Here is a 25,472-nt window from a genome sequence, read left to right on the forward strand (position 1 = left end):
CTGAACATTTCTGTTTTTTGACAATTTGAGGAGTTTATTTCACTGATCGGGCATTCACTGCTGAGAATGGAGGATGGACCATTTGAAACCACAAAAAGGTTTTGGAAAGAAGAAAAACAGCACATCTTTCTTCTCTGTTCAAGATGACACAGGCTTTTTGTAAGAAATACAACCGTAAAAAAAAGTTTAACCCTTGACCTCGGTTGTGGGAGTGTCCTGCATCCTTCATTCAATTTTATCATCAAAGTGAAACAATATTCTTTTGTCTATCAGTCCATTTTCAAGAGTTTTTCTTCCACATTTCAAATGTATCTTCTTTTGTGTGACTTTCTTTAAAGGGGTCATGAGGAGTTTCTAATTGATCTTGAAAAAATCTTTCTTCAAGATATATGGCTGACCGTAATCAACACACTGAAATGAGATCATCAGCGCCAACAAAGATTATTTTGAAATGCTACTCTATTGCTTCCTGATCGGGTCAAACAGGAACAAATTGATTTATGGCAGGTCTAAGACTATGACAACACCATGCTGGCTGATGAAGTTTAGTAGTAAGAAAAGAGATCTGTGTTTTTCTCTGGTGAAAACATTTTCTGTGATTAATTTTATAGTGATGGTGGACACAGGAGCCTAAGTGTCAGACAGAAGAGCAGAAGAAAGCTAAATGGGAGAGTGATACAGCCCGAGCTGAAAGCTAAAATGGTTAAACTGTTTGTGAAAATGTCCATTCCAACCCACAGTCAGCAGTTATTCTGCAGTGGTGCTGCAGAACATCACAGGGACAGGTGTGTGTGTGTGTGTGTGTGTGTGTGTGTGTGTGTGTGTGTGTGTGTGTGTGTGTGTGTGTGTGTGTGTGTGTGTGTGTGTGTGTGTGTGTGTGTTTTTCTACACAGTGAATTTAAAAAGAGAGACAGTTAAACATGATCAGTTTGTAGCATTAGTTAAATACTGTATTGGTTAAACACAGTTTTATTTTTCAGATGCAGCTGATTGGCCAGACTGAAGTCACTCTTATTCTAACCCTGACCTTTGTTTCAGAAAGTGGGTACCATTTTTGAGAAAACCCTCAAAAATAACTTAAACAAACAATATAAAAAAAATGGGGAAAAAAATATTATTGCCACAGTGGTGATACCATTGTATCAATTACTTTTGCCTGTGATAATTAATTAGTCTCACTGGAGCTTTGACAAGTCAGAACTTAATATTATACTGGGACAGGAAGCCTATGGAAACCTGAGTCTCAATGTATGTGAGTTTGTTTACTTACATTAAATTCAATATGTGTGGTAAATTTTACAGTTCTTTCTAAATGGACCCTGTGTTATGCACAGACATAGAGCGTGTCACCTGCAGTTGAAATTAGACAGTTGTTGTTTTGTTCTAGCATTGATGTGAACTGTGTAGCCAGTGGAGTGAGGACTTGTGCAAAGGTGGCCTGAGATACTTATGTGTTAGAATGATAAATTCAAGATGCGTTATTGATCACATTTCTTTAATTTTTTCAGAGTTTAATGCTATAAATAATTTAAATTTTCAATAAGCAATTGTCTTTCACCCATTACTTTTTATACTATTTAGATGTGGCACAAGTTGAACATCATTTATGAACAGATGATTTTTTTTCTATCCAGGGTTTAAAAAAGATATGGTGCTAAGTTTAACGTAACACACACACACACACACACACACACACACACACACACACACACACACACACACACACACACACACACACACACACACACACACACACACAAGAAAATAAAAAAAGACATTCAGATCATAATCACACCTAATGTTTGTCGTCAGTGTATATTTTACTGGGAGGCTCGTGATTGGTCCCGTCTTGTCAATCTGTTTTAGTTTCTACCATTTTTCCATCATGGAACAAAAATGTTTCATGTTTGATTTAAAGTAAAATGCCCTTAGGGAAAAAGACGCCACCTTCAGACCAACCAATTACAAACCCACGACATTGTACAAATGGAATAATGCTGCCTCTCAGGTTAAAGACCGCATTACAATTTTGTGTTTCTCTAAATTTCGCCAAATTAAACCACTAGGTGGAGCGAGACATGCTCCCAAATCCAATGGTGAACTTTAGCACTGAAATCCTGACTCCACCTGGAATGTGGGCCAAACTCGGATCTGAGGGTGCAGTCATATGACTCCCAGATGGCTGAATGAGAGTCAACAGGGCCAGAAATGCCTCACTGAAACTACTTTACCAAACTTTTTGTTCTTGAACGATTCGACCGCGTTGGAAGAAATCGATCCTGGCTGGTTTGAACTCCAGGGCGCACGGGGAGATGAGAAGCCACGCGTTGTTTTTGGAGCAGTAGTCTGCAGGAGGATGACAGTTTGTTGTTGTCTGTTGAGGCTCTGTGGATGCAGCTCTACTTCACCTGTGCACGGTCGCGTACACTGCGGGTTCAGATGGAAGAACGTAGAAACCGGAGTGCACTGCAGGCAGCAGGAGTGAGGAAGAGCTCAGCGGACAGTCAGCAATCACATGTCCGCCTCCGGAGACAGGTAGCAGCGGTGGACTCTCCTGCTCTGTCCGCAGCACGACTCACCTTACCAGGAGTCATGGACGCCGAGGGGAGGGTGGACGAGTCTAGACTGAGACTGCATATTTTCAAAAACGGTACATCTATCCCCCTGTCTGTCCTGAAAATAACTATTGTTCAAACCTTCCTGACAGTTCCCTGCAGATAATATATTTGTTTACATGTGAAGGCGATTTTAAAACCAACAGTTGAAAGTATTAAAGTTTGATTTTACATCAGCCTTTGAAACTCTTAAGTGCATCTGTGTGCTGTACACATTTAAACTCATGTTTCTGAGGTCACAACAGGCAAAGTAGAAATCTTAAATAATCCCATAATTCCCATTTAGAAATATAATCCAGTACAATTCAGTGTTAATGCAGAATGGCATGACACAGTCCTGTTTTCCACACTGAAAACCTTTATTATGAAGCCTTACATTGAATCTAACACAATATTCCCAGGTTGTCTATTTATGTTGGTTTTAATTTGTTTAAGATTTGTGCTTTTTATTTCTGCAATTAATAATTTTCTCCATGGTCCTTTTTATTCTTTGAAACTTTTTCAAAGAATGTTACATGTGGCTAAAGCCATGCCTGCACATGCAGCTTTTATGCTTTTCTTCAAGTGAATAATGAGGAAATAGGCACTTCAATGATCAGACATGGCTTTGTGCCTCAGTGTGTTGTGACCAGTCCTCCTGACAGAAAAGCACGTCAAGTGATGCTCTGCTGTAGGACGTGAGTCGCAGTCGAACCTTTGTTTAAAGCGTTTTATTTCACAGCAGACTGCCTCAAGCAAAGAACTCCAGCGTGACTTCTGAGATAAAACAACAGATACTATTTAGAGAGAGGATAAGATTCCTAAGAAGCTGAATAAAATCACATGAGATTCATTGGTCAGAGAAAAGATTCAGTGAAGTGTGCTGAGAAATGAGAACAACAATGTTTCAGAGATGCATGAATGCATTAAAGGTCATAAAGTAGCATTATAATTGTCTTTCTTTATGGAGCTGAAAACCATAAACATTGACTCAGGAGGCTTCTCTTGAGCCAAACACCTCACTACATTCCATCTATGAGCAGTGATGTGTGAAATAACTGGCTTTTCTGATGCCCTTTGACCTCTTCTGTGCTACCTCACGACCATGGGACCTGGTTATTAAATAATCGTTACACAAGACATCTTAACTCCTCTCAAATCCTGGGGAAGCAGAGCAAAGGTCACCAAATTTTGACCTCTTGTCTGCAAAGCTTTTTTCTTTTTATTATCATCACATTTTTTTTTTTACTTCAGGATGATGTGATCAGGGTGGATGTGCATCCTGTAGGGTCAGTCTTGACTCAGTGATGACCACTGAGATAACATCCTTCCCTGAAAAACACTGATAAGGCAAATTCATTAACTCTTATCAATGGTCAAAGTGTTTGTGACTAACCGTGTATGTATTTGTTTTAGTTATTATGTATTTATTAAAGATAAGTTTATAAAAACTTTTTACCAGTATGTTGGGGAGCCTTGTGGTTACTGAAGATGATAATAACAGAGAGCAGCACATCTTCTTTAAAATATTTCTGTATTTTCTTAACACTGTGATTTTGTCCAGTAGTTTATATTGTCATGTTTACTTGATTTATACTGTATTTTAACATGTAGTGTTGTCATTTTTAGAAAAAAAAACAACTGAAACCCTTGTTTGAAAAACTGATCCTATATAGGAGGCGTGCCCCCCACTGAGCGTGGCCTTGTGTGGCGTTTCCTGTTCGGGATGTACCCATGCAGCTCAACGGCGTTGGAGCGCTCTCTGCTGCAGGAGCAGCTGGTTGTACGTTACAGCGTCATGAAAAGAAAGTGGCAGCAGTTTCTCCCTTCAGCTGTACAGATTCATCTCAACGGCACCGATGGTAAAAGCCTATGCAAAATCTAACTCTTTATCTTTTTGCACTGTCCTACATTAAAAAAAATAAACATCAATGACCACATGAGCTATTTGTCCGTTAAAGCTGAGTTGGTGGCAGCAGTCCGATACTTTGACCAGAGGCAGACTCGAGCCAAGCATCAGACCCAGGACCAATCAGAGGAGGTCTGGGAAAGACTGGCTTTCTTGGAGCTTCAGGCACAGGTTAGAGGAATTGGTAACTTCTTGTTCTATTTTGAATCTGTATACAACCCCAGATCCCCAAGAGTTGTTAAAAATGTAGTTAAAGCAGATTCTGAAGGTTTGAAAATCCATCAAACTATATGTTGAACTGATAATAGAGACAACTGCTAAAACAGATTTTTTTTTCTAAAATATGAATATTAATGTTTTAGATAAATGTCAATATTATGTTTCAAAACAGCTGGGATGGGTGAAAAAGTTGCATAATGCTTAGAAACAGATCAGTAATATTTAATCTACATGGCATCAAACAGTTCAGCTACTGCTCTCAGCCTGAGCCCATCTAAGATAGACTGATGTGAAGAGGACAACTGTCCCACTATATGATGAATCCAAATTTGAAATTCTTTTTGGAAATCATGGACTCCCATATATTCTGCTCACAAAAGGAGAGGGTCCAGCCGGCTTATTGTGAATTTTCAAAGCCAGCGTCAGGGTTTGCATAAGGTCCCGTGTCATGGTTAGTTTTCACCCCTGGGAAAGCACCATTCACACTGAACAGTTTTTACAGCTTTTGGAGCAGCATATGCTGGTACCCAGACAACCCTTATTCCAGGGGAGAAGTTGAAAATTTCAGCACGACAAAACCAAATGTAAAAAAATGGTGGCAACAGCGAACACCACACAAAACTGTTGAGCAGTTGAAAACCTATACCATTCAAGAACGGTTGGATGAAATCTCACTTTCAAAACCCCAGATACTGGCCTCCTCAGTGAGTACATTTTTACAGAGGGTTATTAAAAAAAGAGCTGATCCAACACAGTGGTGAACATGCCACTGTCTCAACTGTTTAAAACTTGTTGCTGGCATCAAAATGATAATGTGTCCTCATTTTCAAGCATATTTTGCAGTTATAAAATGTTGTAGGTTGTCTTAGAGTCAGATTTAAATGATTCGCAAACCGTTGCTTTACTTTCATTAAATCATCATCCCATCATAAACTCTGTCTCCTTTGGGTTTGTTTGGTGAAAGAAAATGACTTTTCTGTTGGAGAATGAGGTGTGCAGTACGTTTAGGGAAATTGAAGCAGGATCTAGTTTTGTTAAACAAACTTGTTTACATACAGTAACATTTGACCTATTTGCTCCAGCTGAAGAGTGGAGCACTTTGCACTTAGCAATGGTTGCTAAGTTTGTGGAAGTCAGATGAGTCAAAAACTTGATGCATGAACAGAATCATGCTTGTCTTTAAAGTAACCACAGCCCAAACAAGTGTTTGTGTGGTTTTTTTTGCCTAAACAAGATGGAATTAAAAACATATGCACAGATACATGGAGTCTACTTACTGAGAGTGAAGAGTGGAACAAAAAACCACAGTGTTAAATGATATTTGTCTTTTCAATTCCTTGTTGTCTCTAGATATTGTTTGAGCGGGTCACATTTGACAAGGAAGAGCTGCGAGAGGCCATACGAATCATTGACAAGGATGTGCCGAGAACCAACAGAGACCTGAGCTATTATCAGTAAGTGATTGGAACCCATTGTTGAACGCTTACACACAATAATAATATTAATAATAATATTTATTATTATTATTATTATTATTATTATTATTATTATTATTATTATTATTATTATTATTATTATTATTATTATCATATAAAATTTATTATTATTATTATTATTATTATTATTATTATTATTATTATTATTATTATTATTATTATTATTACTATTATTGTTGTTGTTAGTAGTAGTAGTCGTATTGTACATTTTATTTGTTGGTGCCTTTCATGACACTCAGGGTCTCCTTACATAGCAAAAGCAATGTTCAGGAAGTCAGGTTCACTTACTATACCTAACCAAGAATGAACTTCATTGTTTCCCCTTGGTTTACAGCTGTGGGGTTTGGGGGTGGGGTGCGCAGGAGACTGACTGTTGCATCTTCACAGGGAAGGCGTTGGGAGATGTTTCTTGTGATAGTTTTCCCAGCTCTCTGTCTGCTATACAGAATGTGCTTGTCTGAGTGTGTCTGGGAATGTGTTGGGGCGTGAGGGAGCACGACGAAAGATGTGAACCCGGTGATGCACAAATGGCATCCCGTGATGTAAATTAGATGAATAATGTAAGACTGTTTGGTCTGTTAAATTAAAAAAGGCTCCGTTGCCCCCTTATATAATGATAGGTGAAACACTGACTTTTGTGGTCACATCAACAATTGATGTGTACAAGAAGCAACTACCAAAGCCAGGTAACAGCAGAAAGCTAGGTTCAATTCAGAGTCAAGTCTGATTTAAATATGAATGTTAAAACTACCCTGTAATCATTTACTGGCCTTCAGAATTGGACAAACATAAATTTTAAAGTGTGCGTTTTGAATTTTCATTAACACTAATAAGCAGACAAAGCCTAATTTTGGACTTTCAGATTCAGATTCAGATCCAGATTCAGATACAGATAGATTTGTGTCATTATTTTTCCTTCTTATAAAGACTACATCATCTCTAAAGACAAGCATGTTAGTACAGCAATAAAAATGACATAGAAATGAAAACAGAAAACTCAGTGAGCTACATATGTTAAATGTGGGTGGAAAGTCAACATAGTGTCTGCAATGCCACAGCTGAGAGGGTATTTTATTCCTTATAAAGCTTTTATACATGAATCCAAATATTAAACAATCATTTTTCAGTATGACTTGCAACTTGAATACCAGGAAGCATCAATGACTACATGTTGTGTTGTTTTTTTTTCACTTTTAAGCTCTTGCCGTATTTTCTTTACTCTGCTTTATTTGTTTGCAGGGGGGAAGGTTTGGCTAATCTGCTGGTGTTGAGAGATATCCTCATCACTTATGCTGCTTTTCATCCAGGTACTGTAAACAAACAACAGTGAGCCTCTTGGCATGTATTTGCAATGCTTGATGTAATTGGAGAGACACTAAACATGATTGTTTGTGCATCTATTGAAAATTGATCCAGAGGTCAGTTATGCTCAAGGAATGAACGACCTGTGCAGCCGGTTTCTGGAGGTTCTTGACTCAGAGGTTGACACTTTCTGGAGTTTTTCCTGCTACATGGAGAAGTTTTCCAAGGACTTCCGGGCTGATGGACTTCACAGAAAAATTGGTGAGATCAGCAGACAGACAACTTTATGTGCATGCTATTTAATGGAGGGATATTAAATGTAATGTGGGAAACATAATGTGCACTCGTGTTTCTGAATGGACAAATAGAGACCTCTGCTGGTAAAACAAGGATACCTAACTCTTTGTACACGCAATTAATAGTGACTGTAAATGTTTTGAGCATTTTTTTTTATTCTGAAAAATCAAAATCACTGTCTTAGATGAATCAATAAAAAGATACAAAGATTAAAACATTATACACAAAGCCTGAATATCAAGAAAAAATAATAATAATTCAGCCAGAATGAATTCAACAGAATGAAAGTTTAATTTAGTAGTCTAATTATCATATATACTTGTCTTTCAGAGCTGGAAGCAGCACTGTTAAAGGAACTGGATCCTCAGCTTTATGCTCACTTAGTCACAGACAGTATGGAGAGCTTCACCTTCTGCCACAGGTAGCTCTGCTGCTCATAAAGCTGTGTATATTTACACTTAGTGCCCATTTTTTATTTTTGGTGTGTTTTTATTCCAAGTATACATTTTGTTTGAGTCTGTCTTCACGTGTTGTTATTTTCTCTCAGGTGGCTTCTACTTGGTTTCCAAAGGGAGTTTGAGCACAGTGACGCTTTACGCTTGTTTGAAATCCTGAGCTGTGACCACCTGGAGCTTATCTCCCAACAAGTGGACCGAGCTCGTTATCAAGAGAGGCTGGCGCGAAAGTATAGCACAGGTAAACACCAGACTACAAGTTAGCTGATAAATAAGAAGGCAGAATACATACGTATGCAGAGATACTGAAGTCAAAATGTAAGGCTCATTTAAATCTGATTATGTAATTTTCACAGAGGAGAATTCTGAGTCAAAGCTCCAGACTATCAACACTGACTTCACTTTTGAGCTCTTCATCTGTGCAGCCATTCTGCTAGAGAACAGAGAGGCTCTGCTGCGCTGCAGAGATGACGTACAACTCATCCAGTTTACAAGCAGGTGTGTCTCCAAGCTAAAACATAACAGTGTCATTACAATCAAAGGCATCCTGTGTTGTTCAGCCTGTATAAGTGTCTTTGCTAACATTTTTATTGTGCAGCCTTCAGGGAACACTGGACCTGAACAGCACACTGAAAAAAGCAGAGCACCATCTGTACAACTACTGCAAGCGCTGTGCATGGGACTACATGAACAGTCACTGCAGAGCACACAAGAGCAAAGAAGAGGACTTTCTTTGTCAGCTGCGGAGTTTACTTGTTCTAAAGTGATAGCTACTGTTTAATAATTGATGTCAAAGACTTTTCTGATACTGTAATTTCCAACAGGGGTCAAACAATCCCAAATTGTAATTTTAATGAAATGTTTTTTTTATCCTAGTTTGTCTTTCCGAGGGAAACACTCTACTTGTGGTGACTGCTGCTGATTGACAGTGTGATCTGTTTCCACTGGTCATTTTAAATGTACAGTATTTATTTTCTGAAAGCTGAAAAACACCAGCTGTGAACCATTTTTGTTGTTTTGCTGAACCCCCTTGAATTTGAATGCTAAAGCTTGATATCTGAGTAGATCAGTCAGCACTTTTAAGGATTTGTTTTCGAAGTTGGGCTTCACAACTTCTGTAAAATAAAAAACAAACCACAACATCACAGTCATACATGAACGGTGATGCTGTGTCGCAACAGGTGGTGTGTGTGATGAAATGCAGTTGTATATAATGCCAGATGGCCTGTGTGTCAGAGGGGTTACAAGAATAGATGTACAGTTATTGGGCTTTGGCAGAGGGACCACGTGCTAAGGGGAAGGAAAACTTACTGCACATCTGTGTCTTTTTAGAGAATGAAATATTTTCAATAGTTGTTCTGAAGAGTATACCTCAATAAAACTCCTGAGACTGTTTACTATGTGATGCAAGTAATATCTTTGTTTTGTGTTTTAACATTCCTTAAAAAATTATATAAGATTGGTCAAATACCTGACAAACCACTGCCTGCAGGTGCGACAAACTATGACAAATGGATGAAGCCCCAAGTCAGAAATATGAGATTGCAAAAGAAAAAAAATCCCTTCGAAATTAGCCACCTTGAAAATATTTAAAAGTATATCACTTTGAGTACAGTTTTCATCCCTCTCAAAAGTTTTGTGTGGGTTAATACTACAACTTCCCCTGTAGTACTTTTGACATCGAGATGCCAAGCTAAAATTGTTTTTCTTTTATTAATCAAACATCATTTGTAAGCTGATTTTGTCACTGTCTCTATCTATACGATTCCTGAAGTTGAAGACAACTCAGAGAAAGGAATCTTTAAAAGCTACTCTGTAGCTGAGTGGTGAGAACAGTATCCCTGCTCTGAAGAGGTTTTTTATATATAGATATATATATATCAGATGTCTAATCAAAGCCTTTAAGATTTATCATTTTGACTTTTTGTTTGTTCCTTCTTTCTTAGCAGAGGGGTACTGAGTCAACCACAACAAGCTTTCAAAGAAATGTGTGAAGAGATATGGGCCTAGAACTTTCCTTGGTGGAGTCACCTGACACCCTCTTGAGCTCCCCCTGCAGCGCTCTATATACCTCTGGGAGAAGAGATAGTCGCCCTCTTAGTCTGCTTGCCTGGGGAGGGAAAGGAGTTCTGGAGAGGAGTGTTGTGTGCAAGGCGAAAGCACCACTAACTCAGTAAACTCTCAAGTCTTGAACATCTGACGGCACAAGGTAACCCCTCTCTATAAGAGGCACTGCACTCAGCCTGGCTTCACATGTTCTGTCTTGCTTTCTGCTTTTAAAGCCTGACCACCAAATGTGAGAGGTATTTCCATATAAGGGAGGCTTGCATGGTTAGTGTCAGACAGACGGCATGATGAGCTGAAGCAGGAGGCCTATTAGTGATAATTAAAAAAACATTTCTGGGAATTTCCAGAAAAATAAAACTATTTTAGAAAATCATTACCATAGCACAATGCTGTGAGTTGGAAGGTCTGACCTCATAAAATACTGAGGAATTGTGCTATCGCTCAGTGTATCCACATAGAACTCTTGTATAAACACCCTCGAGCTGTTATGATAAGATGTTTTGCTGGATCTGCACATGGAAAGTTTCAATGTGGGAAGAGGACATACAGTGGAGCAACAGTGCTTTGTCAGCATTTTCTGCTTCGTGTTACACAACTGGATAACAAGCAATAATCCAATATTCTACAGCTGAAGCAGCTCTCGGCTTCAGGGAACAAAGTTTGTTCTTCATTGCTGAGAGTTTTTTAAAATTTGATGTAAAACAATTCTGTGCCTCAGAATAGTTATTCCAACAATGCCCTATGCAATAAGGGGCTCATGTTGAATAAGTTAATGACAATTTGGTGTTTAAGCCCGAGTGAGTCACTGTTAAATGATCACTCAGACTACAACCAACTTCCATTCATTGCCATGCTGATACGCTGATACTTATTATAGTAACTGTGAGCTATCTGAAACCAGCTGTCGGAAAATAGACCCTCCAATCACCAACCCAGGATCCGTACATCACATGTCACTGGTCTGACTGAGACACTGAGGAGTGTGTTTCTGAAGAGGGGAGAAACAGTTAATGCAGAGAGGTATTAAAATTAAAGGGCGGTGTAAGATAGACTAGACCACGCCACATCTTCCATCAATGACAGCCCCAAATAGCCAGGCTTGACTTGTGTAATTAAGTAATGGCAAACATGTTAAGCAACACCTGAAAAAAATAACATAGCTACTTACAAATGATTATAAATCTAAGAGTACATGTTTATAATTCCAACTACAAATCATGGACAACCATGAATGTCAACAAAAACAAAGTCTTCCCACAGCAGGGATGAGTACATGCACTTATTTAAGATCAAAGGTCAAAGTGAAAGGCACTTTTTCTAATCATTACCTCTCTTATCCTAGATGTCTAAAGGACCAGCTGTAGGCATTGATCTGGGCACCACATATTCCTGTGTGGGCATCTTCCAGCATGGAAAAGTGGAAATCATTGCCAATGACCAAGGAAACAGGACCACGCCCAGCTATGTGGCCTTCACTGACACCGAGAGACTGATTGGAGATGCCGCAAAGAACCAGGTTGCCATGAACCCAGCCAATACTGTATTTGGTAAGAACTACAACACCCAGAAGACAATGGGCTAAAAAAACAGAGGTAAATGGTAAAATTTTAAATGAACCCGTACTCATATAGCGCTTTTTCAGTCTTTCTGACCACTCAAAGCTCTTTACACTGATTGTCTTATTCACCCATCCACACCACATTCACACACGGATGGCAGGTTTCCAGAGAGAACCATCAGTTTTTAACTACACCTTCACACCCATCCATACACCACTGACCAACAGTGGGAGCAATTTGGGGTTCACTGTCTTGCTCAAGGACACAGTTTTTATTCACCTTTTTACAGAGTAGGAAACAACACTCATTATTTATCCGTATTCACACTAAAAAATGTGGTTTAGCGACACTTTTTTCTCACACATCTTTTTTAGATGCTAAGCGTCTGATTGGCCGGAAGTTTGATGACCCTGTGGTCCAGGCAGACATGAAGCTCTGGCCCTTCCGTATTGTGAATGACTCATCTAAACCCAAAGTGGAGGTTGAATACAAGGGTGAGATGAAGACCTTCTACCCCGAGGAGATCTCCTCAATGGTCCTCACCAAGATGAAAGAGATCTCCGAGGCTTATCTTGGCAAGGTAGATGCCAATAAGCATATGATACTATGTTTATAGAGAAGCAAAAAGGTAGTTTGCTTTTAGATGAAGTAGAGAACAGTTTCCGAGCTTGCTGCACACCCAACCTTATCTGAAATCTAACACCTCAGAGGTGATGCAAGCATTTCCTTGCCTGTGCTGTGTGGTGTCTTGCTCCATTTTGCAGTACCTTGACAGAGTTTAAAAACATCATTGCTTGAACGCACAAATAATTTTAACTCTTTTTTTCAGCCAGTGAACAATGCAGTCGTCACAGTACCTGCTTATTTCAACGACTCCCAGCGCCAAGCCACAAAAGATGCTGGAACCATTTCAGGGCTGAATGTGCTGCGCATCATCAACGAGCCCACGGCTGCAGCTATTGCTTATGGCCTGGACAAAAAGGTGTCTGTCAGATGAAATGAGTGAGGCCGTAAGATAAACCATACATGTAAATGAAAACAGAACTGTATTTACATAAGTAATTCCAGTGCTGTCCTTTAGGTTGGCGGTGAACGTAATGTCCTAATCTTTGACCTTGGAGGTGGTACTTTTGATGTGTCAATCCTAACAATTGAAGATGGCATCTTTGAGGTCAAGTCCACAGCTGGGGACACTCACTTGGGTGGAGAGGACTTTGACAACCGCATGGTCAATCATTTCATCGCTGAGTTCAAGCGCAAGTTCAAAAAGGAAATCAACAACAACAAGCGAGCCGTGCGTCGCCTGCGCACAGCCTGTGAACGTGCCAAGCGCACCCTCTCCAGCAGCACCCAGGCCAGCATTGAGATTGATTCACTCTTTGAAGGAACCGATTTCTATACCTCCATCACCAGGGCCCGTTTTGAGGAGCTGAATGCAGACCTGTTCCGTGGAACACTCGAGCCTGTGGAGAAAGCCCTGAGGGATGCCAAGATGGATAAATCCCAGATCCATGATATTGTCCTGGTAGGTGGCTCCACACGCATCCCAAAGATTCAAAAACTGCTTCAAGACTTCTTCAACGGCCGCGATCTTAACAAAAGCATCAACCCTGATGAGGCTGTGGCCTATGGTGCAGGTGAGGCTTTTTATTGCTTTTAGGTGTCACACTTTTTTGGTCCTTTTACTTTTGGATTATAAAAGCTCCTCTTCATCAGTGATTTATTGGTATATAAAATCTGTCTGCTTTCTATTGCACTGGTTTTACCAACTGAAACTCTTTGCAGCTGTGCAAGCAGCCATCTTGGCTGGTGATAAGTCTGAGAATGTACAGGACCTGCTCCTGCTGGATGTCACACCCCTCTCCCTGGGAATCGAGACTGCTGGAGGGGTAATGACTGTTCTTATCAAAAGGAACACCACCATCCCAACCAAGCAAACCCAGACCTTTACTACTTATTCTGACAACCAGCCGGGTGTGCTCATTCAGGTAGCAACATTTCAGACCAAATGTGGTCCTCTCCTTATTCTCACTTACTCAAATCTTACGGATGAATTTACTTGTGCATCAGAAATTGATTTGCTTGTTTCCAGGTATATGAGGGTGAAAGAGCCATGACCAAGGACAACAATATTCTTGGAAAGTTTGAGCTGACTGGTATCCCACCTGCTCCCAGAGGGGTTCCTCAGATTGAGGTGACCTTTGATATTGATGCCAACGGCATTCTCAATGTGTCAGCAGTGGACAAAAGCACAGGAAAGGAAAACAAGATCACTATCACCAATGACAAAGGTAAATTACAATATTAGATATCAAAAACTTTGCATGTAGAAGCCAGCACAGGAACCTGTCAGAAATTCTCAAACAATGGTGAGTCAATTCAGCAGCAAGCACCTGCCCACAGCTGCACGCAACAGGCCACATCTCAAGTCAGCCAGTCCCCAGTAGATAAGTAGATAAGTTGTACAGGATGTTGAAACCAGCACTTAGTTTCAAATGCGATGGTTGTTCATCACTGTCTCATAAGCAACTAAAGATGTATTAATGGAGACAAAGAGCTAATGCCCACAACACAATGTACTCTGCCCACCTGCGTAGATATCTGTGGGTTCAAGAATTGTATTCAGGCAAATGCAAACATGATAATTTCATATGCATATTCATAATATACAAATTGTATTGTACATAAACTCAGAGATCAAGTGGAGCTATATTTCACAGATCTATTGACCTTTATGTTTCTTGCCTCTCAGGTCGACTGAGCAAGGAGGAGATTGAAAACATGGTGAGGGAAGCAGAGCAGTTCAAGGCCGAGGATGAGGTCATGAGAGACAAAGTTACAGCCAAGAACTCCCTTGAGTCTCTGGCCTTCAACATGAAGAGCACTGTGGAGGATGAGAAACTCCAAGACAAGATCAGCCCGGAGGACAAAAAGACTATCGTAGACAAGTGCAACGAAGTAATTTCCTGGCTGGACAGAAACCAGGTAAAGTTCCATAAAAGATAGACGTTCCTCTCAGACTTATGCTGTGAAGGCAATTTGGAAGTATGCTGTATGTTCTCATAGTGTTGATATTACTTCTCTGTTTCTTTTGTCATCCAGACAGCAGAAAAGGACGAGTATGATCACCAACAGAAGGAGCTAGAGAAGGTGTGCAACCCTATTATCTCTAAGCTTTACCAGGGTGGCGCACCAGGGGGAATGCCTGGAGGAATGCCAGGGGGAATGCCTGGTGGCTTCCCTGGTGGAGCTGGGGGTGGATCCTCCTCCGGCCCAACTATTGAGGAGGTTGACTAAATGTTCCTTTAAATATCTTCTTATCCTTTCTTAGGGCAGGTGTTTCAAATTACTCTACTATAAACACTATGATTTACACATTGGTCATCAGTCAGTCTGCATATACTGTACCTGTCCCTAGTGAATAAACCATAAATCAATCACTGATTAATCTTGATTTATAAAATGTTTTAGGACTTCAACATTTCACAGCTGCAACAAACTAAATCTAACACACTATGCAGTCCACTTAGACAAAATAAAAGTGTGCTTTTTGTCTTTTAAAGATCAATAAAGCTGAGCATTGGGATTCTGATTCTCTCAAAGTGCAGTGTGTATTTCTTATAATGCATCTTCTCTTATGCACATGCAGCATTAGACTGCTGACAAAGTAGGCTTCTGTAGACAGACCTCAGAAGTTTTGATTATGGTCAGATTTTATCTCCTGTACTAACACAGGAAACATTGCCACAGTTTAGAGATTAGATGATAAAAATGGTTGTGCTGTACTTAAGACTATTAAATAGTTTCTGCTCAATTTTCAATGAATCAGACAAGCATGCTAGTGACTGCAAAATGCAGCTTGATGTGTCCGAAGTATCTCGAAAGAGTTGCCAGCTTTTCTGGATAATGTTTTTTCATTTCATTTCATTTCATATACTTTATTGTCCCCATGGGGAAATTTGTCATGGGCTCCTTGCTGGTCCTGCAGTCATAAAAGAGCAGCACAAATTCATAGCACAAACAACACAGTCACAAACACATCACAATTACATTCAGAACATCCCTATTGCACAGTGCCAATAATTGAAATAAAATACATTAAACCAGAATGAAGGTCAAGGAGTCAAGAGAGATTAAAACTACATCAGTTCATTCATAATCTTAATACTATTATGTGGTTTATAAATGGTTTCCTTTTTGCATGGTATAGTTTTAAAACTACAAACTGCATTTCACCTGCAGCGACAAACTGTCTTCACAGACAACAAGTTTCAGATGGCGTTTTGAGTCCTTACAGCAATTTCCACTTCAGAGCCATGTCTGATTTCAGTGCAGTGGTGCCTTGGGGCCCAATGCACAATGCCTTCCAGTGTGAGTTTTGGGCTTTATCCTTTTTGCAGAGACTTCTTGGTATCTTTTAATGATATTGTGTACTATGGATGACAAAATCCCCAAATTATTTGCAATTTCATGTTGAGGAACATTATTGAGAAACTGTTGACAGAATTTCTCACGCAGTCTCCCTCAAAGTTCAAAAACCTCTTCTAAACTTTACTTGTAAGAAACACACTCTTTCTGAAATAAACTTTTTATCCCCTACATGTCACCAATAAATCTATGTGTTGGGAGAAATTCCTCCAGGTTTTTTTCAGCATTACACAACTTTTTCAGTGTTTGGTCTTTCCCGTTTTCCGAACTGTTTTGAGCCCGTTAATGGCATCAATTAACCATCGGAACTTCTTCTTAATTTTTCTATTAAACAAGAATAATGTTCTATTTCAATTTTTAATGTGGTGTATTGGGACTATATTTAAATAAATACAGGGCTTAAATGATTTGGGATTTGTTAGGTGACATTTCATACAGACAACTTTTGAAGAAGATAAAACAATGAAAATTATACCCAACAATTTAATTCCTAAAACCCTTGACCCCGAGCAAAAGAGCAGGACAAACATGAGCATTTGACTGTGTGGATGAATTTTCCAGAAATCCTGTAAGTCCTCTCAGGTGCTTATCAACAGATTTTTCTGTTCCCAGAGCTTAAAAAAAGGCTGTGTGCGTCTGTGTGCGTACCTGCGATATGGAGTGCTACGCATAAGACACACACATATAAAAGCAAGTGTCCCACATAGCCAAGCCTCAGGGAACTGGACACAGTTGAGACGTGATCATGTTTTTGCTTATTAGTTGTTTTGCTCTTGTGGCCTCCACACTAGGTGAGTTACTGGCAGTTAACCAGCTGATAATATGTTGATTGTGTATTTAGTCATGGCTCATGGCTTATTTTGATGCTTTCATATCAGTGAAATTTAGATGCAAATATGAAGACACTTGGGGTAGGCAGTGTCTTGGGGTAGGCAGACAGTTTTTAAAGTATGATTTTGATGCAGGTTGTGGAAGGCCTGCCATCAGACCCCAGGTGAGCGGATACAACAAGATTGTAAATGGGGAGAATGCTGTTTCTGGGTCCTGGCCCTGGCAGGTGTCACTTCAGGTAATCTAAGAGCCCAACCTTTCACATCAACTTTGCTCCAATCTTAAAGAACATGTGTATTTCAATTAAAACATTGAGAAAAATAAGAAGACACCCTCTTTCTTACTGGTAGGATGGACGTGGATTCCACTTCTGTGGGGGATCCCTGATCAGTCAGTACTGGGTTGTCACTGCTGCTCATTGCCGTGTGTCGTGAGTATTTCTTTTAATGCATCTCATACAAACATGATCAATATAAACATCTACACTGAAATCTATTCTTATTCACCTCAGACCAAGAAACCATCGTGTTATCCTGGGAGAGCATGACCGTCAGTACAACAGTGAGCCAATTCAGGTCATGTCTATTGTCAAGGTAACTATAGCTTTTATATGCTTCAAATGATATTTTTCAGTGACTGCAATTTAATAACCAACTTTCACTGACCTATCCATTCAGGCCATCACTCACCCCTACTACAACAGCCAGAATTTCAACAATGACATCACTCTCCTGAAGCTGTCATCCCCCGCTCAGATGACATCTCGGATCTCTCCTGTGTGTCTGGCTGCCTCCAGCACCAGCATCCCATCTGGAACCACATGTGTGACCACTGGATGGGGCAAAACTGGCCAAACCTGTAAATAAGAGAGTGCTTTGTTCACATTGACCTTTTTTTTGTTTTGTTTTTTGCAACAAATGATAGTATAAAATGTTTACATAATGATAAATGATATGTTTATTCTTGTACATTTCTTTATCTTAATTCTACTCCATTCTCAGCAAGCCCTCGCTACCTCCAGCAGACTGCCCTGCCTCTGCTGAGTCCTGCTCAGTGCAAACAGTACTGGGGCTACAACAGAATCACTGATGCCATGATCTGTGCTGGTGCTTCTGGGGTGTCTTCTTGTCAGGTAAAAAAAAAGGGGGGAAAAAAAGGAGGAAAACAGATTTCATTAACATTCTTCAAAACATCCATCAGTGATAATTCAGTGATTAAGTCATACATTCAAAATGAATGAAAATGAAAGCATCAGAAATGCACGTAGCTAATGGATAATCCATACTGCATACAGGGAGTTCTATGAAATGACTTTATCAGGAAGTGTTTCTCAAATTCTCTTACACAACAGGGACGTTACATATCAGGTTTCCTGTTTTTCAGTTTCATGAATGTTAAAGCAAACTGACCCACATCCTGTGAACAATTTTACAGAAAAGTGCCCAGAATGCATGACTTTTGAAAAAATATGTTTTTACACACGGTCTGGCTCCATTTTATTTCAATGTTCTGAAAAATCAATTACACTTTTATTTTTCTCTCATTTTAGGGTGACTCTGGTGGCCCTCTGGTCTGTGAGAGTGGTGGAATGTGGTCCCTCGTGGGTATCGTGTCCTGGGGCACCTCTAACTGCAACGTGCGCACCCCTGCCGTGTATGCACGTGTGTCCTACCTGCGCAGCTGGATCGACCAGACTGTTGCCTACAACTAATGTGCAAACACAAAATCTGCAACACACAAGTGCATGTTTTCCTGCAGGTCAAAGTCCTGTCCCTCGCTGTGATCAGTGAGTGATGCCTGCATTATGAATATCAGCATTATGAATGTAACACAGAGATGTTATGGATGGATTTGCTGACTTTGTTTTGTAACAACTGCTCTCTGTACTGCAGGGGTCATGCATAAAAGTAACTTCTAAAAACACCAATGTTTGTTGCAATGTCTTGCATTCAGTGTCAGACTTAAGACTGTATTGATGTGTTGAGGTGAGTTTGTGCAGAAGAGTGTGTGATATAGGGAAAGGACTAAAAAGAGTAATATGCAACTTGATTAAAAAATTGTAAGAAAATCTCTTTAAAATATTTAATTCCACTTGGACCGCTCAGTTATATTAAGGTTACAACAGGTTTTGAAAAGCTACTTCTCATATTACTAAAATGCAAAGCATAAGACACAAACACCAACTACTCTTTTTCCTGTTCCCTCCCTGAGCAAGATCACAACTTTGCTGCTGAGTCGTTACATTGGAGGTTGTCTCATAGGCAGCTTCTTGGGTTATCAGATTAATACAATGTGTAAAGGGAGGGCCACAGAGAGAGACAGATGAACAAAGACTCACCACTTAAGAAACATGGGAGCTGGTAAGAGACATAATATGCTGCATCCTTTTTATATTTTAACCTCAAAGACAGGCAGTTTGTTTGAATTAGACATGAAAGGACATCAAACTAGGAAAGTTTAATATAAAAGAGGCGTACATTGGGGATTAATTTTAATTGGCTGATTTAATCATCTGATCAGAACAGTTTTGGAATAACTTTAAAGGGAGCTTGTAGTAAATATTTTGTGATCACTTTGTCTAAGCTAGTGCAGCACAGCCTTGGATCTCAAACTACAAAGATAATTTTGCATAGTCAGATTGCAACAGGTAGCTAATAATTAGTTCACCTAAACTCTGTTGACCTTTTTCTTCTTTGTTTTACACATTTGCTGAATTTATTTGTCTATACTGCTGTATATTCAAGCTACAAATGTGTGTTCAACTCTTATTTGTCCATTAGCTACCAATTCCAGTGCTGATCAACCACCCTGGTTGGGTGAGACTCTCAGGATCATAAATCTGGTCTCCCTCATCCTGTTCTGCGTGATATTTGTGCTTGGGCTTCTGGGCAACGGCCTAGTGATCTATGTGACAGGCTACAGGATGAAGAGGACCGTCAACTCTGTTTGGTTTCTCAACTTGGCCCTCGCTGACTTCCTTTTCACAGTCTTTTTGATTTTCTCTATCATCAGTCATTCTCAAGACAACAAGTGGCAATTTGGGCAAATAATGTGCAAGCTCAACACTTTTGTGACTGTTGTCAATTTGTTTACCAGCATCTTTCTTCTGATGGCCATAAGCCTCGATCGTTGTCTGTCCATTTGGGTGGTGGTGTGGGCACAAAACCAACGCACTGTCCGCAAGACCCAGATTATATGTGGTGTTATCTGGGTTACAGCTGTGGCCTGCAGCATACCCTATGCCACATTCCGTGAAGTTCAGGAGAGAGAGGGAATGACTTTCTGCAGTTACACAAAATCCTTCCCAAAACACATGGGTACACTCAGGGTTTTCCGCTTTGTGGTGGGCTTCCTCATCCCATTCCTGGTGATATTTGTCTCCTATGTGGCCATTGCTGTTCGTGCCGGGCGCTTGCAGAGGAACAGGAGAAGGAGATCTAGGAAAATTATCTTTGCCGTCGTGCTTGCATTTTTCATCTGCTGGTTGCCGTTTCATGTTATGCAGTTTATACAGTCTAGTACACCAGCTCTCCAGATCGTTGTACAGATTGGAGGAAAGCTGTCAGTGTGTCTAGCCTTTCTAAACAGCTGCCTAAACCCCATTCTGTATGTTTTCATGTGTGATGAGTTCCAGAAGAAGCTCAAACAGTCCATATGTTTGGTGCTAGAGAGTGCACTTGCAGAGGATCACTTGACATTTATGTCCTCTCGCTCACTGTCCTCACAGCTCTCTCGGATTTCCCGTAAGTCTGACGCAACTACACCATTGGAGGTGAAAGGCACAAGTGCAAAATTCAAATTCACTGAGTGCAAAGTCTTCAGTGTTGAGGACAAAGACTCTGAACCCGGATAATAAAAACTGTTGAATTGATCAAGACAGTGAGCAACATGTGACAACATGTTAATGGAAATTTTGATTTCGAGGTTTTTTTTTAATCCTATGAAGGTTTTCAGTTAAGACTGCCAGAACATGAACATGCCCTTGGCAGCATTTACCTGAATTGTCTTTATTTTTATTAACATTTTGTTTGTGTGTTCCTTATGGCATCTCTCCATATATGTGTGAAAAATAACCAATGAAAACTGTGGCAGCTAAACTTTGTAAATATCTCTCTTTTTTTAATGCGTGTAAAATGCTCGTTTTGTACCACGATACTTTGTAAAACGACTTGAATACATAATTGTCAAAAATGATTAGATGATGACACCAGTTTTACCTTTACCGCTCTACATGGTAAGCTCTTTAGGATGTAAATGGTTTTGTTATCACAGCTGAAAACACATTCTGAACTTTAAGTGTAATGGAATGAAATAATGAAATGTCTTGAAATGCCATCATTCCAAATCTTTTATGTTTTCAACACCAATGATTTTGAGTTCTAGCTTAAGTAACATTTATAAAGATGCATACTGCCACCTAGTGTATTATAGAGTGTTCTGAATGTTGTGAGATTAGTAATGTTTTCAGGTTGCAATTGCACCAGCATCATCTGATCAGACTGTCTTATTTGCTTTTTTTTCTTGATCCCAATGACGCTTGTTTCCCCAAAGCCATTGTTTGTTCCTTATATTAAATGAGTTTTTGATCATCAAACATTAAAGAAATTTTTATTGACCAAGTCAGTCTCTTGTCTTTATCTGGTCATGGCTCTCAGCCTACAGGAAAGTCACCACAGTGGCATTGTTTTCTTTCTGAAACAAGAGTTCAGCTTTGTAGCTACCTAGTTAGCTACATGAATACACTTGACTACCTTAAAGATGTGTTTATTAACTGCTCAGGTACAAATATTAAATATTTAAACAAGTCTAAACAATTTAATTTCAACTCATTCAATGTCAAGGGAATAGATTCAAACCTTTTTCAGAGAATATGGAAAATACAACTAATGAGATTTGTTTGATTTTACTTTAACACTGAATCTGTATGAATAGAACATTTACTCGTGACACCTAGAAGGGATTCATGCAAAATATAGTGCAAACCTTTTTAGCCTTCTTCAGAACATTACTGTCCACAAAGGAATAAAAAAAATGGTTTGCTTAAGGTTCACAGTCCTGTTAATGCTTTTCTGTGAGTCTGGTGGTGTAGATGGCAGGTGTTTTATACAGTGACTTGTATACCATGGATGCTTTCAGAGTCCATTATGTGCAGAGCTGGGAGCCAGTCAGTGATCATACAGCTCCTTCATCTCCTTAAGGATCTTTATACTCTCGCTGTATCTCAACTGGTTCTTGTGAGAGCACTCCTTCCATCTGAGGAAAAAAAGACACAAATGTGTCAAACTTCAGGATGTAAAGTGAGGGGTAAAAGGGTAAAGGGTTTCTCAAATACAATTTATTTCAATTTTATATCACGTTACGATGACTGTATTCACTAATTTCAGTATCAATGTTTTTTCTCAATGCACCCAATACATTTACTTTTTTCTGCCCAAAATGTTTTTGAATAAACCACATACAGCAAGTAGACTAATGGGCACTGAACACCATGAGTAAGACCCTGACTCCAAGGTGGGTTACATGCAATACTGTGTTGCTCTTTGGAAAAACTTACTTGTGTTTAATTTTCTTCCATCGTTCCATGTGGTCAAATAAGAGAGAACCTGACACAGGGACAGGTTCTGTTAACTGTGAATGGAAAAAGTTGAAGCTATAAGTTCACTGCTCAAATCAATGACTAGCTCTTTCTTTTTCATAAGAGATGCACTTTAAAAAATAATTCAAGTGCAAGTTATTAAAATAAAAGATAAGGTTATTTAAAAAAATATATGCATATGTAATACAGAACCTTTGTTATGGTGTTTTTTTCTGTCTGTGGGATCCTAAGATTGATGACTTCACCAGTTGAGCTGACTGGACAGGAGGTTGGCGGAGGAAGTCTGTATACATTCTGACCTTTACCATTGATCATGTCTGAAACCTGAGGGAAAAAAGAGCATTTTTCAAAAACAGTGCTGTAGCTAAGTCATTCATTTAATTGTCTAAGATGTGACTTAGTACTTCAGATCAAGTTTATAAGCAGGGATGTGTCTACTACCCTCACATATCAAAGATCTGGATAAAAACTGTTTTTGGAGCTTAGAAAATTCAGAGCTAAATGACTTTTAATCAACTTGCTGTTCTTCAACAACCAATACACACATTATTTCTGACAAGCTGGGCATATGTGGTTATGGTAATTATAATAAGTCAGACGATCCATTATCGAGTCAATCCTCCTTGAAATAAAGGTGTCCAGGTATTCCAGTTTGACTAAACCACTGGATGAACTGAGAAGCCTCACCTCCTCTTCTACCATGCTGTGTGGGGGGCTCGGGGAAGCAAGGGGCTCCCGGACAGAGGGGTTGTTTCTCATCCAGGCACGGCAGATAGGATACAGCGGGGTGTTGGTGTTAAATTGAGCTAGATCGACACTGCGATCAAACAACTTTATAACATAAGAATCTACAAAGACAGAAAGAAGACACAAATGCTACATTAATAACAAATTAGTGGCAGAAAAAAATGATAAAAATATTTTAAAAACGAAGTCCAGCAATCTAATGTGTGGACTGAATTACTGTGAAGTTTGCATTTAGTTTACTTTGTTTGTGCTGATTGGTTTCTGGTATGCCTTCATCCATCTCTTTTCTTTTCTTCCTCCGATGCTGTGGAAAGCGAGCCGATGGCCTAAAAAGAGGAGGGACTAGGACTGAGCATGCAAAATTCAGCAAGGATTCTTTTTTTTAATAAGTGTCAATTTTTACCTTCACTATGGAAGCCCATTTCCACCACTTAAAATGGAAATTAAACCTGGCTTTGTTGAGATTTAAATTTGCCCATATTCAGGGACACTCTCACATTGCCTGACCAACTATGACAGAGATACAGGCACAACAATGCCAGGTGAAGCACATGGACTTCATATTTTCAACTTGATCTCACAATTCTAACTTTCTTCTGCATAATTTTGCCTTTGTATTTTAAAACAATGACTTTTTCCCACAATTTCTACTTTAAATCTCACTATGACTTTATATTCACAATTTTGAATTAATACGGGCAAAAACGTCTCAACAAAGCCAGGTTTTCATTTTCGTTTTTTAACTGGCGGAAATGGGCTTCCATACACAATCACTGACATGAAAGGTCCACAACAGGATTTTCCCAGCCATGAATGCAGAAAAACAGAGACATGCATGTATTTGTTCACCGCCAACATTTTTTGAAAAGTAGCCACTTGCCTTTTTCCAGCAGATGATGGAGACAAATCCCTAAAAAACAAGAGAAACATGAAAAGTGAAACGTTTTTTTTAACACATTTTGATTTAATAATCTCTGAGGTATTTCTTAACTTCACCTGCAACAATATATCATTTAAAAACTGTTTCATACTTGCTTAGAGAGTCCGCTGTTATTTTCCCAGAGTCGCTTTCAGTTTGCTCTCTGTCAAACATAAAATGATAACGAATGCTATTCAGCTTGGCTACCGAGTGATCACATTTAGTTACGACTTAGTAAATCAATTTAAAAAGAAAATCACAAACCTCTCATTTTCAGTCCTCTCAACCAGTCCCTTTAACACAGCATCCAGTCGGCTGCGTGCACCAGTGCCTTCCATATCTGCAAAGGAAACCATATGGAGAATGACAGCTCCTGTGATACAATGAGAACTAATAACAAAATCTCGTCAAAAATATAAGTCCTTATCATACGTCGGTAAAACTTGTAGGGATACCCAATGCAGAAGCTATGTCGAGGGAACTGTTTCAGTGAAACACTAGTTTGGGAGATCGCTGTGAATAAAAGGTATCCTCTCACCTGGTCTTTCGGTCTTGATTTTGACGTGGTGCATTATCTCAACTTTTTTCTGTATTCCAAGAAACCTTAAAAAAATCCAAGTTGTGGCACAAAAACTTCACTTTAAGTGAAAGTCAACCGAAAAACAGCGTTTTGGGTTTGGTATCGACAGACGCCACAACAAATACTGACGTAGAATTGCCACAGGACGTCGGTTGCTAAACGTTAGCGTGCTAACTGCAGTAAGGTTAGGACAGTTTCCACGAAAAGCCTTTGGTCATGAAAAGCTACTGCAAAAGCCTGTTTTTTTCAGTGGGTTTTCCGATAGGAAGTAATCCTAATGGACTCCAAAAAATCAACCCAGAAAGAAGCTGGACGTCAGAAAACTGTTTCTAACCGTAACGTTTTCTAGCCTAACTGACGGTAGCTAACTAGCTTAGTTTTGTCCACCAGCCTGTGTCGACTTTCCTCTTCCGCGCGCTGCCACTTTCCCACCAACCGATTGGCGTTTGTATGGTGAGGTCATCGTACGTGAT

The 25,472-nt window shown here is 39.5% G+C and overlaps 5 protein-coding genes across 5 annotated transcripts; 4 read left to right on the forward strand and 1 right to left on the reverse strand.

Annotated features, from left to right (window-relative positions):
• Positions 1-2,107: 2,107 nt before the first annotated feature.
• On the forward strand, positions 2,108-9,655 carry LOC141800452 (uncharacterized). Its single transcript, XM_074682991.1, has 10 exons — positions 2,108-2,650; positions 4,271-4,456; positions 4,556-4,674; positions 6,073-6,176; positions 7,458-7,525; positions 7,635-7,781; positions 8,148-8,238; positions 8,365-8,513; positions 8,629-8,770; positions 8,871-9,655. The coding sequence occupies exons 1-10, from the start codon at positions 2,392-2,394 to the stop codon at positions 9,037-9,039; spliced, it is 1,434 nt and encodes a 477-aa protein (XP_074539092.1). The 5' UTR covers positions 2,108-2,391; the 3' UTR covers positions 9,040-9,655.
• Positions 9,656-10,383: 728 nt separating this feature from the next.
• Positions 10,384-15,381, forward strand: hsc70 (heat shock cognate 70). The gene is made up of 9 exons (XM_074682982.1): positions 10,384-10,481; positions 11,682-11,886; positions 12,273-12,478; positions 12,728-12,880; positions 12,980-13,535; positions 13,684-13,886; positions 13,991-14,189; positions 14,651-14,883; positions 15,001-15,381. The coding sequence occupies exons 2-9, from the start codon at positions 11,682-11,684 to the stop codon at positions 15,193-15,195; spliced, it is 1,950 nt and encodes a 649-aa protein (XP_074539083.1). The 5' UTR covers positions 10,384-10,481; the 3' UTR covers positions 15,196-15,381.
• Positions 15,382-17,071: 1,690 nt separating this feature from the next.
• On the forward strand, positions 17,072-18,868 carry LOC141800464 (chymotrypsin-like protease CTRL-1). Its single transcript, XM_074683004.1, has 7 exons — positions 17,072-17,117; positions 17,292-17,395; positions 17,508-17,587; positions 17,669-17,750; positions 17,835-18,015; positions 18,159-18,289; positions 18,707-18,868. Exons 1-7 carry the CDS (start codon positions 17,072-17,074, stop codon positions 18,866-18,868), a joined length of 786 nt encoding a protein of 261 aa, XP_074539105.1.
• A 577-nt stretch (positions 18,869-19,445) lies between these two features.
• LOC141800455 (chemerin-like receptor 1) lies at positions 19,446-21,730 on the forward strand. Its single transcript, XM_074682993.1, has 2 exons — positions 19,446-19,517; positions 19,938-21,730. Exons 1-2 carry the CDS (start codon positions 19,508-19,510, stop codon positions 21,008-21,010), a joined length of 1,083 nt encoding a protein of 360 aa, XP_074539094.1. The 5' UTR covers positions 19,446-19,507; the 3' UTR covers positions 21,011-21,730.
• Positions 21,702-25,422, reverse strand: lin37 (lin-37 DREAM MuvB core complex component). Its single transcript, XM_074683001.1, has 9 exons — positions 24,958-25,422; positions 24,684-24,759; positions 24,532-24,582; positions 24,381-24,410; positions 23,741-23,826; positions 23,441-23,601; positions 22,946-23,077; positions 22,712-22,785; positions 21,702-22,410 (listed from the first exon to the last, which is right to left on the reverse strand). Exons 1-9 carry the CDS (start codon positions 24,989-24,991, stop codon positions 22,323-22,325), a joined length of 732 nt encoding a protein of 243 aa, XP_074539102.1. The 5' UTR covers positions 24,992-25,422; the 3' UTR covers positions 21,702-22,322.
• Positions 25,423-25,472: the final 50 nt, after the last annotated feature.

Source organism: Halichoeres trimaculatus, unplaced genomic scaffold (genome assembly GCF_033239565.1).
Source record: "Halichoeres trimaculatus isolate MK-OKI-2021-1 unplaced genomic scaffold, fHalTri1.1 fHalTri1_scaffold_12, whole genome shotgun sequence".
Classification (NCBI taxonomy): domain Eukaryota; kingdom Metazoa; phylum Chordata; class Actinopteri; order Labriformes; family Labridae; genus Halichoeres; species Halichoeres trimaculatus.

Bases quoted from the DNA above. Each gene is read 5' to 3' on its own strand.
- LOC141800452 (XM_074682991.1), top strand. From the start codon at position 2,392: ATGCAGCTCTACTTCACCTGTGCACGGTCGCGTACACTGCGGGTTCAG. The intron at 2,651-4,270 runs GTACATCTATCC...GATCCTATATAG, and splicing joins ACTGCATATTTTCAAAAACG to GAGGCGTGCCCCCCACTGAG. The intron at 8,771-8,870 runs GTGTGTCTCCAA...TTTATTGTGCAG, and splicing joins CTCATCCAGTTTACAAGCAG to CCTTCAGGGAACACTGGACC.
- hsc70 (XM_074682982.1), top strand. From the start codon at position 11,682: ATGTCTAAAGGACCAGCTGTAGGCATTGATCTGGGCACCACATATTCC. The intron at 12,881-12,979 runs GTGTCTGTCAGA...GCTGTCCTTTAG, and splicing joins CTTATGGCCTGGACAAAAAG to GTTGGCGGTGAACGTAATGT. The intron at 13,887-13,990 runs GTAGCAACATTT...GCTTGTTTCCAG, and splicing joins AGCCGGGTGTGCTCATTCAG to GTATATGAGGGTGAAAGAGC.
- lin37 (XM_074683001.1), bottom strand. From the start codon at position 24,991: ATGCACCACGTCAAAATCAAGACCGAAAGACCAG. The intron at 23,827-24,380 runs GCAAGTGGCTAC...TCCTCTTTTTAG, and splicing joins CCATCATCTGCTGGAAAAAG to GCCATCGGCTCGCTTTCCAC. The intron at 22,786-22,945 runs GTTCTGTATTAC...TTCCATTCACAG, and splicing joins AAAAAAACACCATAACAAAG to TTAACAGAACCTGTCCCTGT.
- LOC141800464 (XM_074683004.1), top strand. From the start codon at position 17,072: ATGTTTTTGCTTATTAGTTGTTTTGCTCTTGTGGCCTCCACACTAG. The intron at 17,118-17,291 runs GTGAGTTACTGG...ATTTTGATGCAG, and splicing joins TCTTGTGGCCTCCACACTAG to GTTGTGGAAGGCCTGCCATC. The intron at 17,588-17,668 runs GTGAGTATTTCT...TATTCACCTCAG, and splicing joins GCTGCTCATTGCCGTGTGTC to ACCAAGAAACCATCGTGTTA.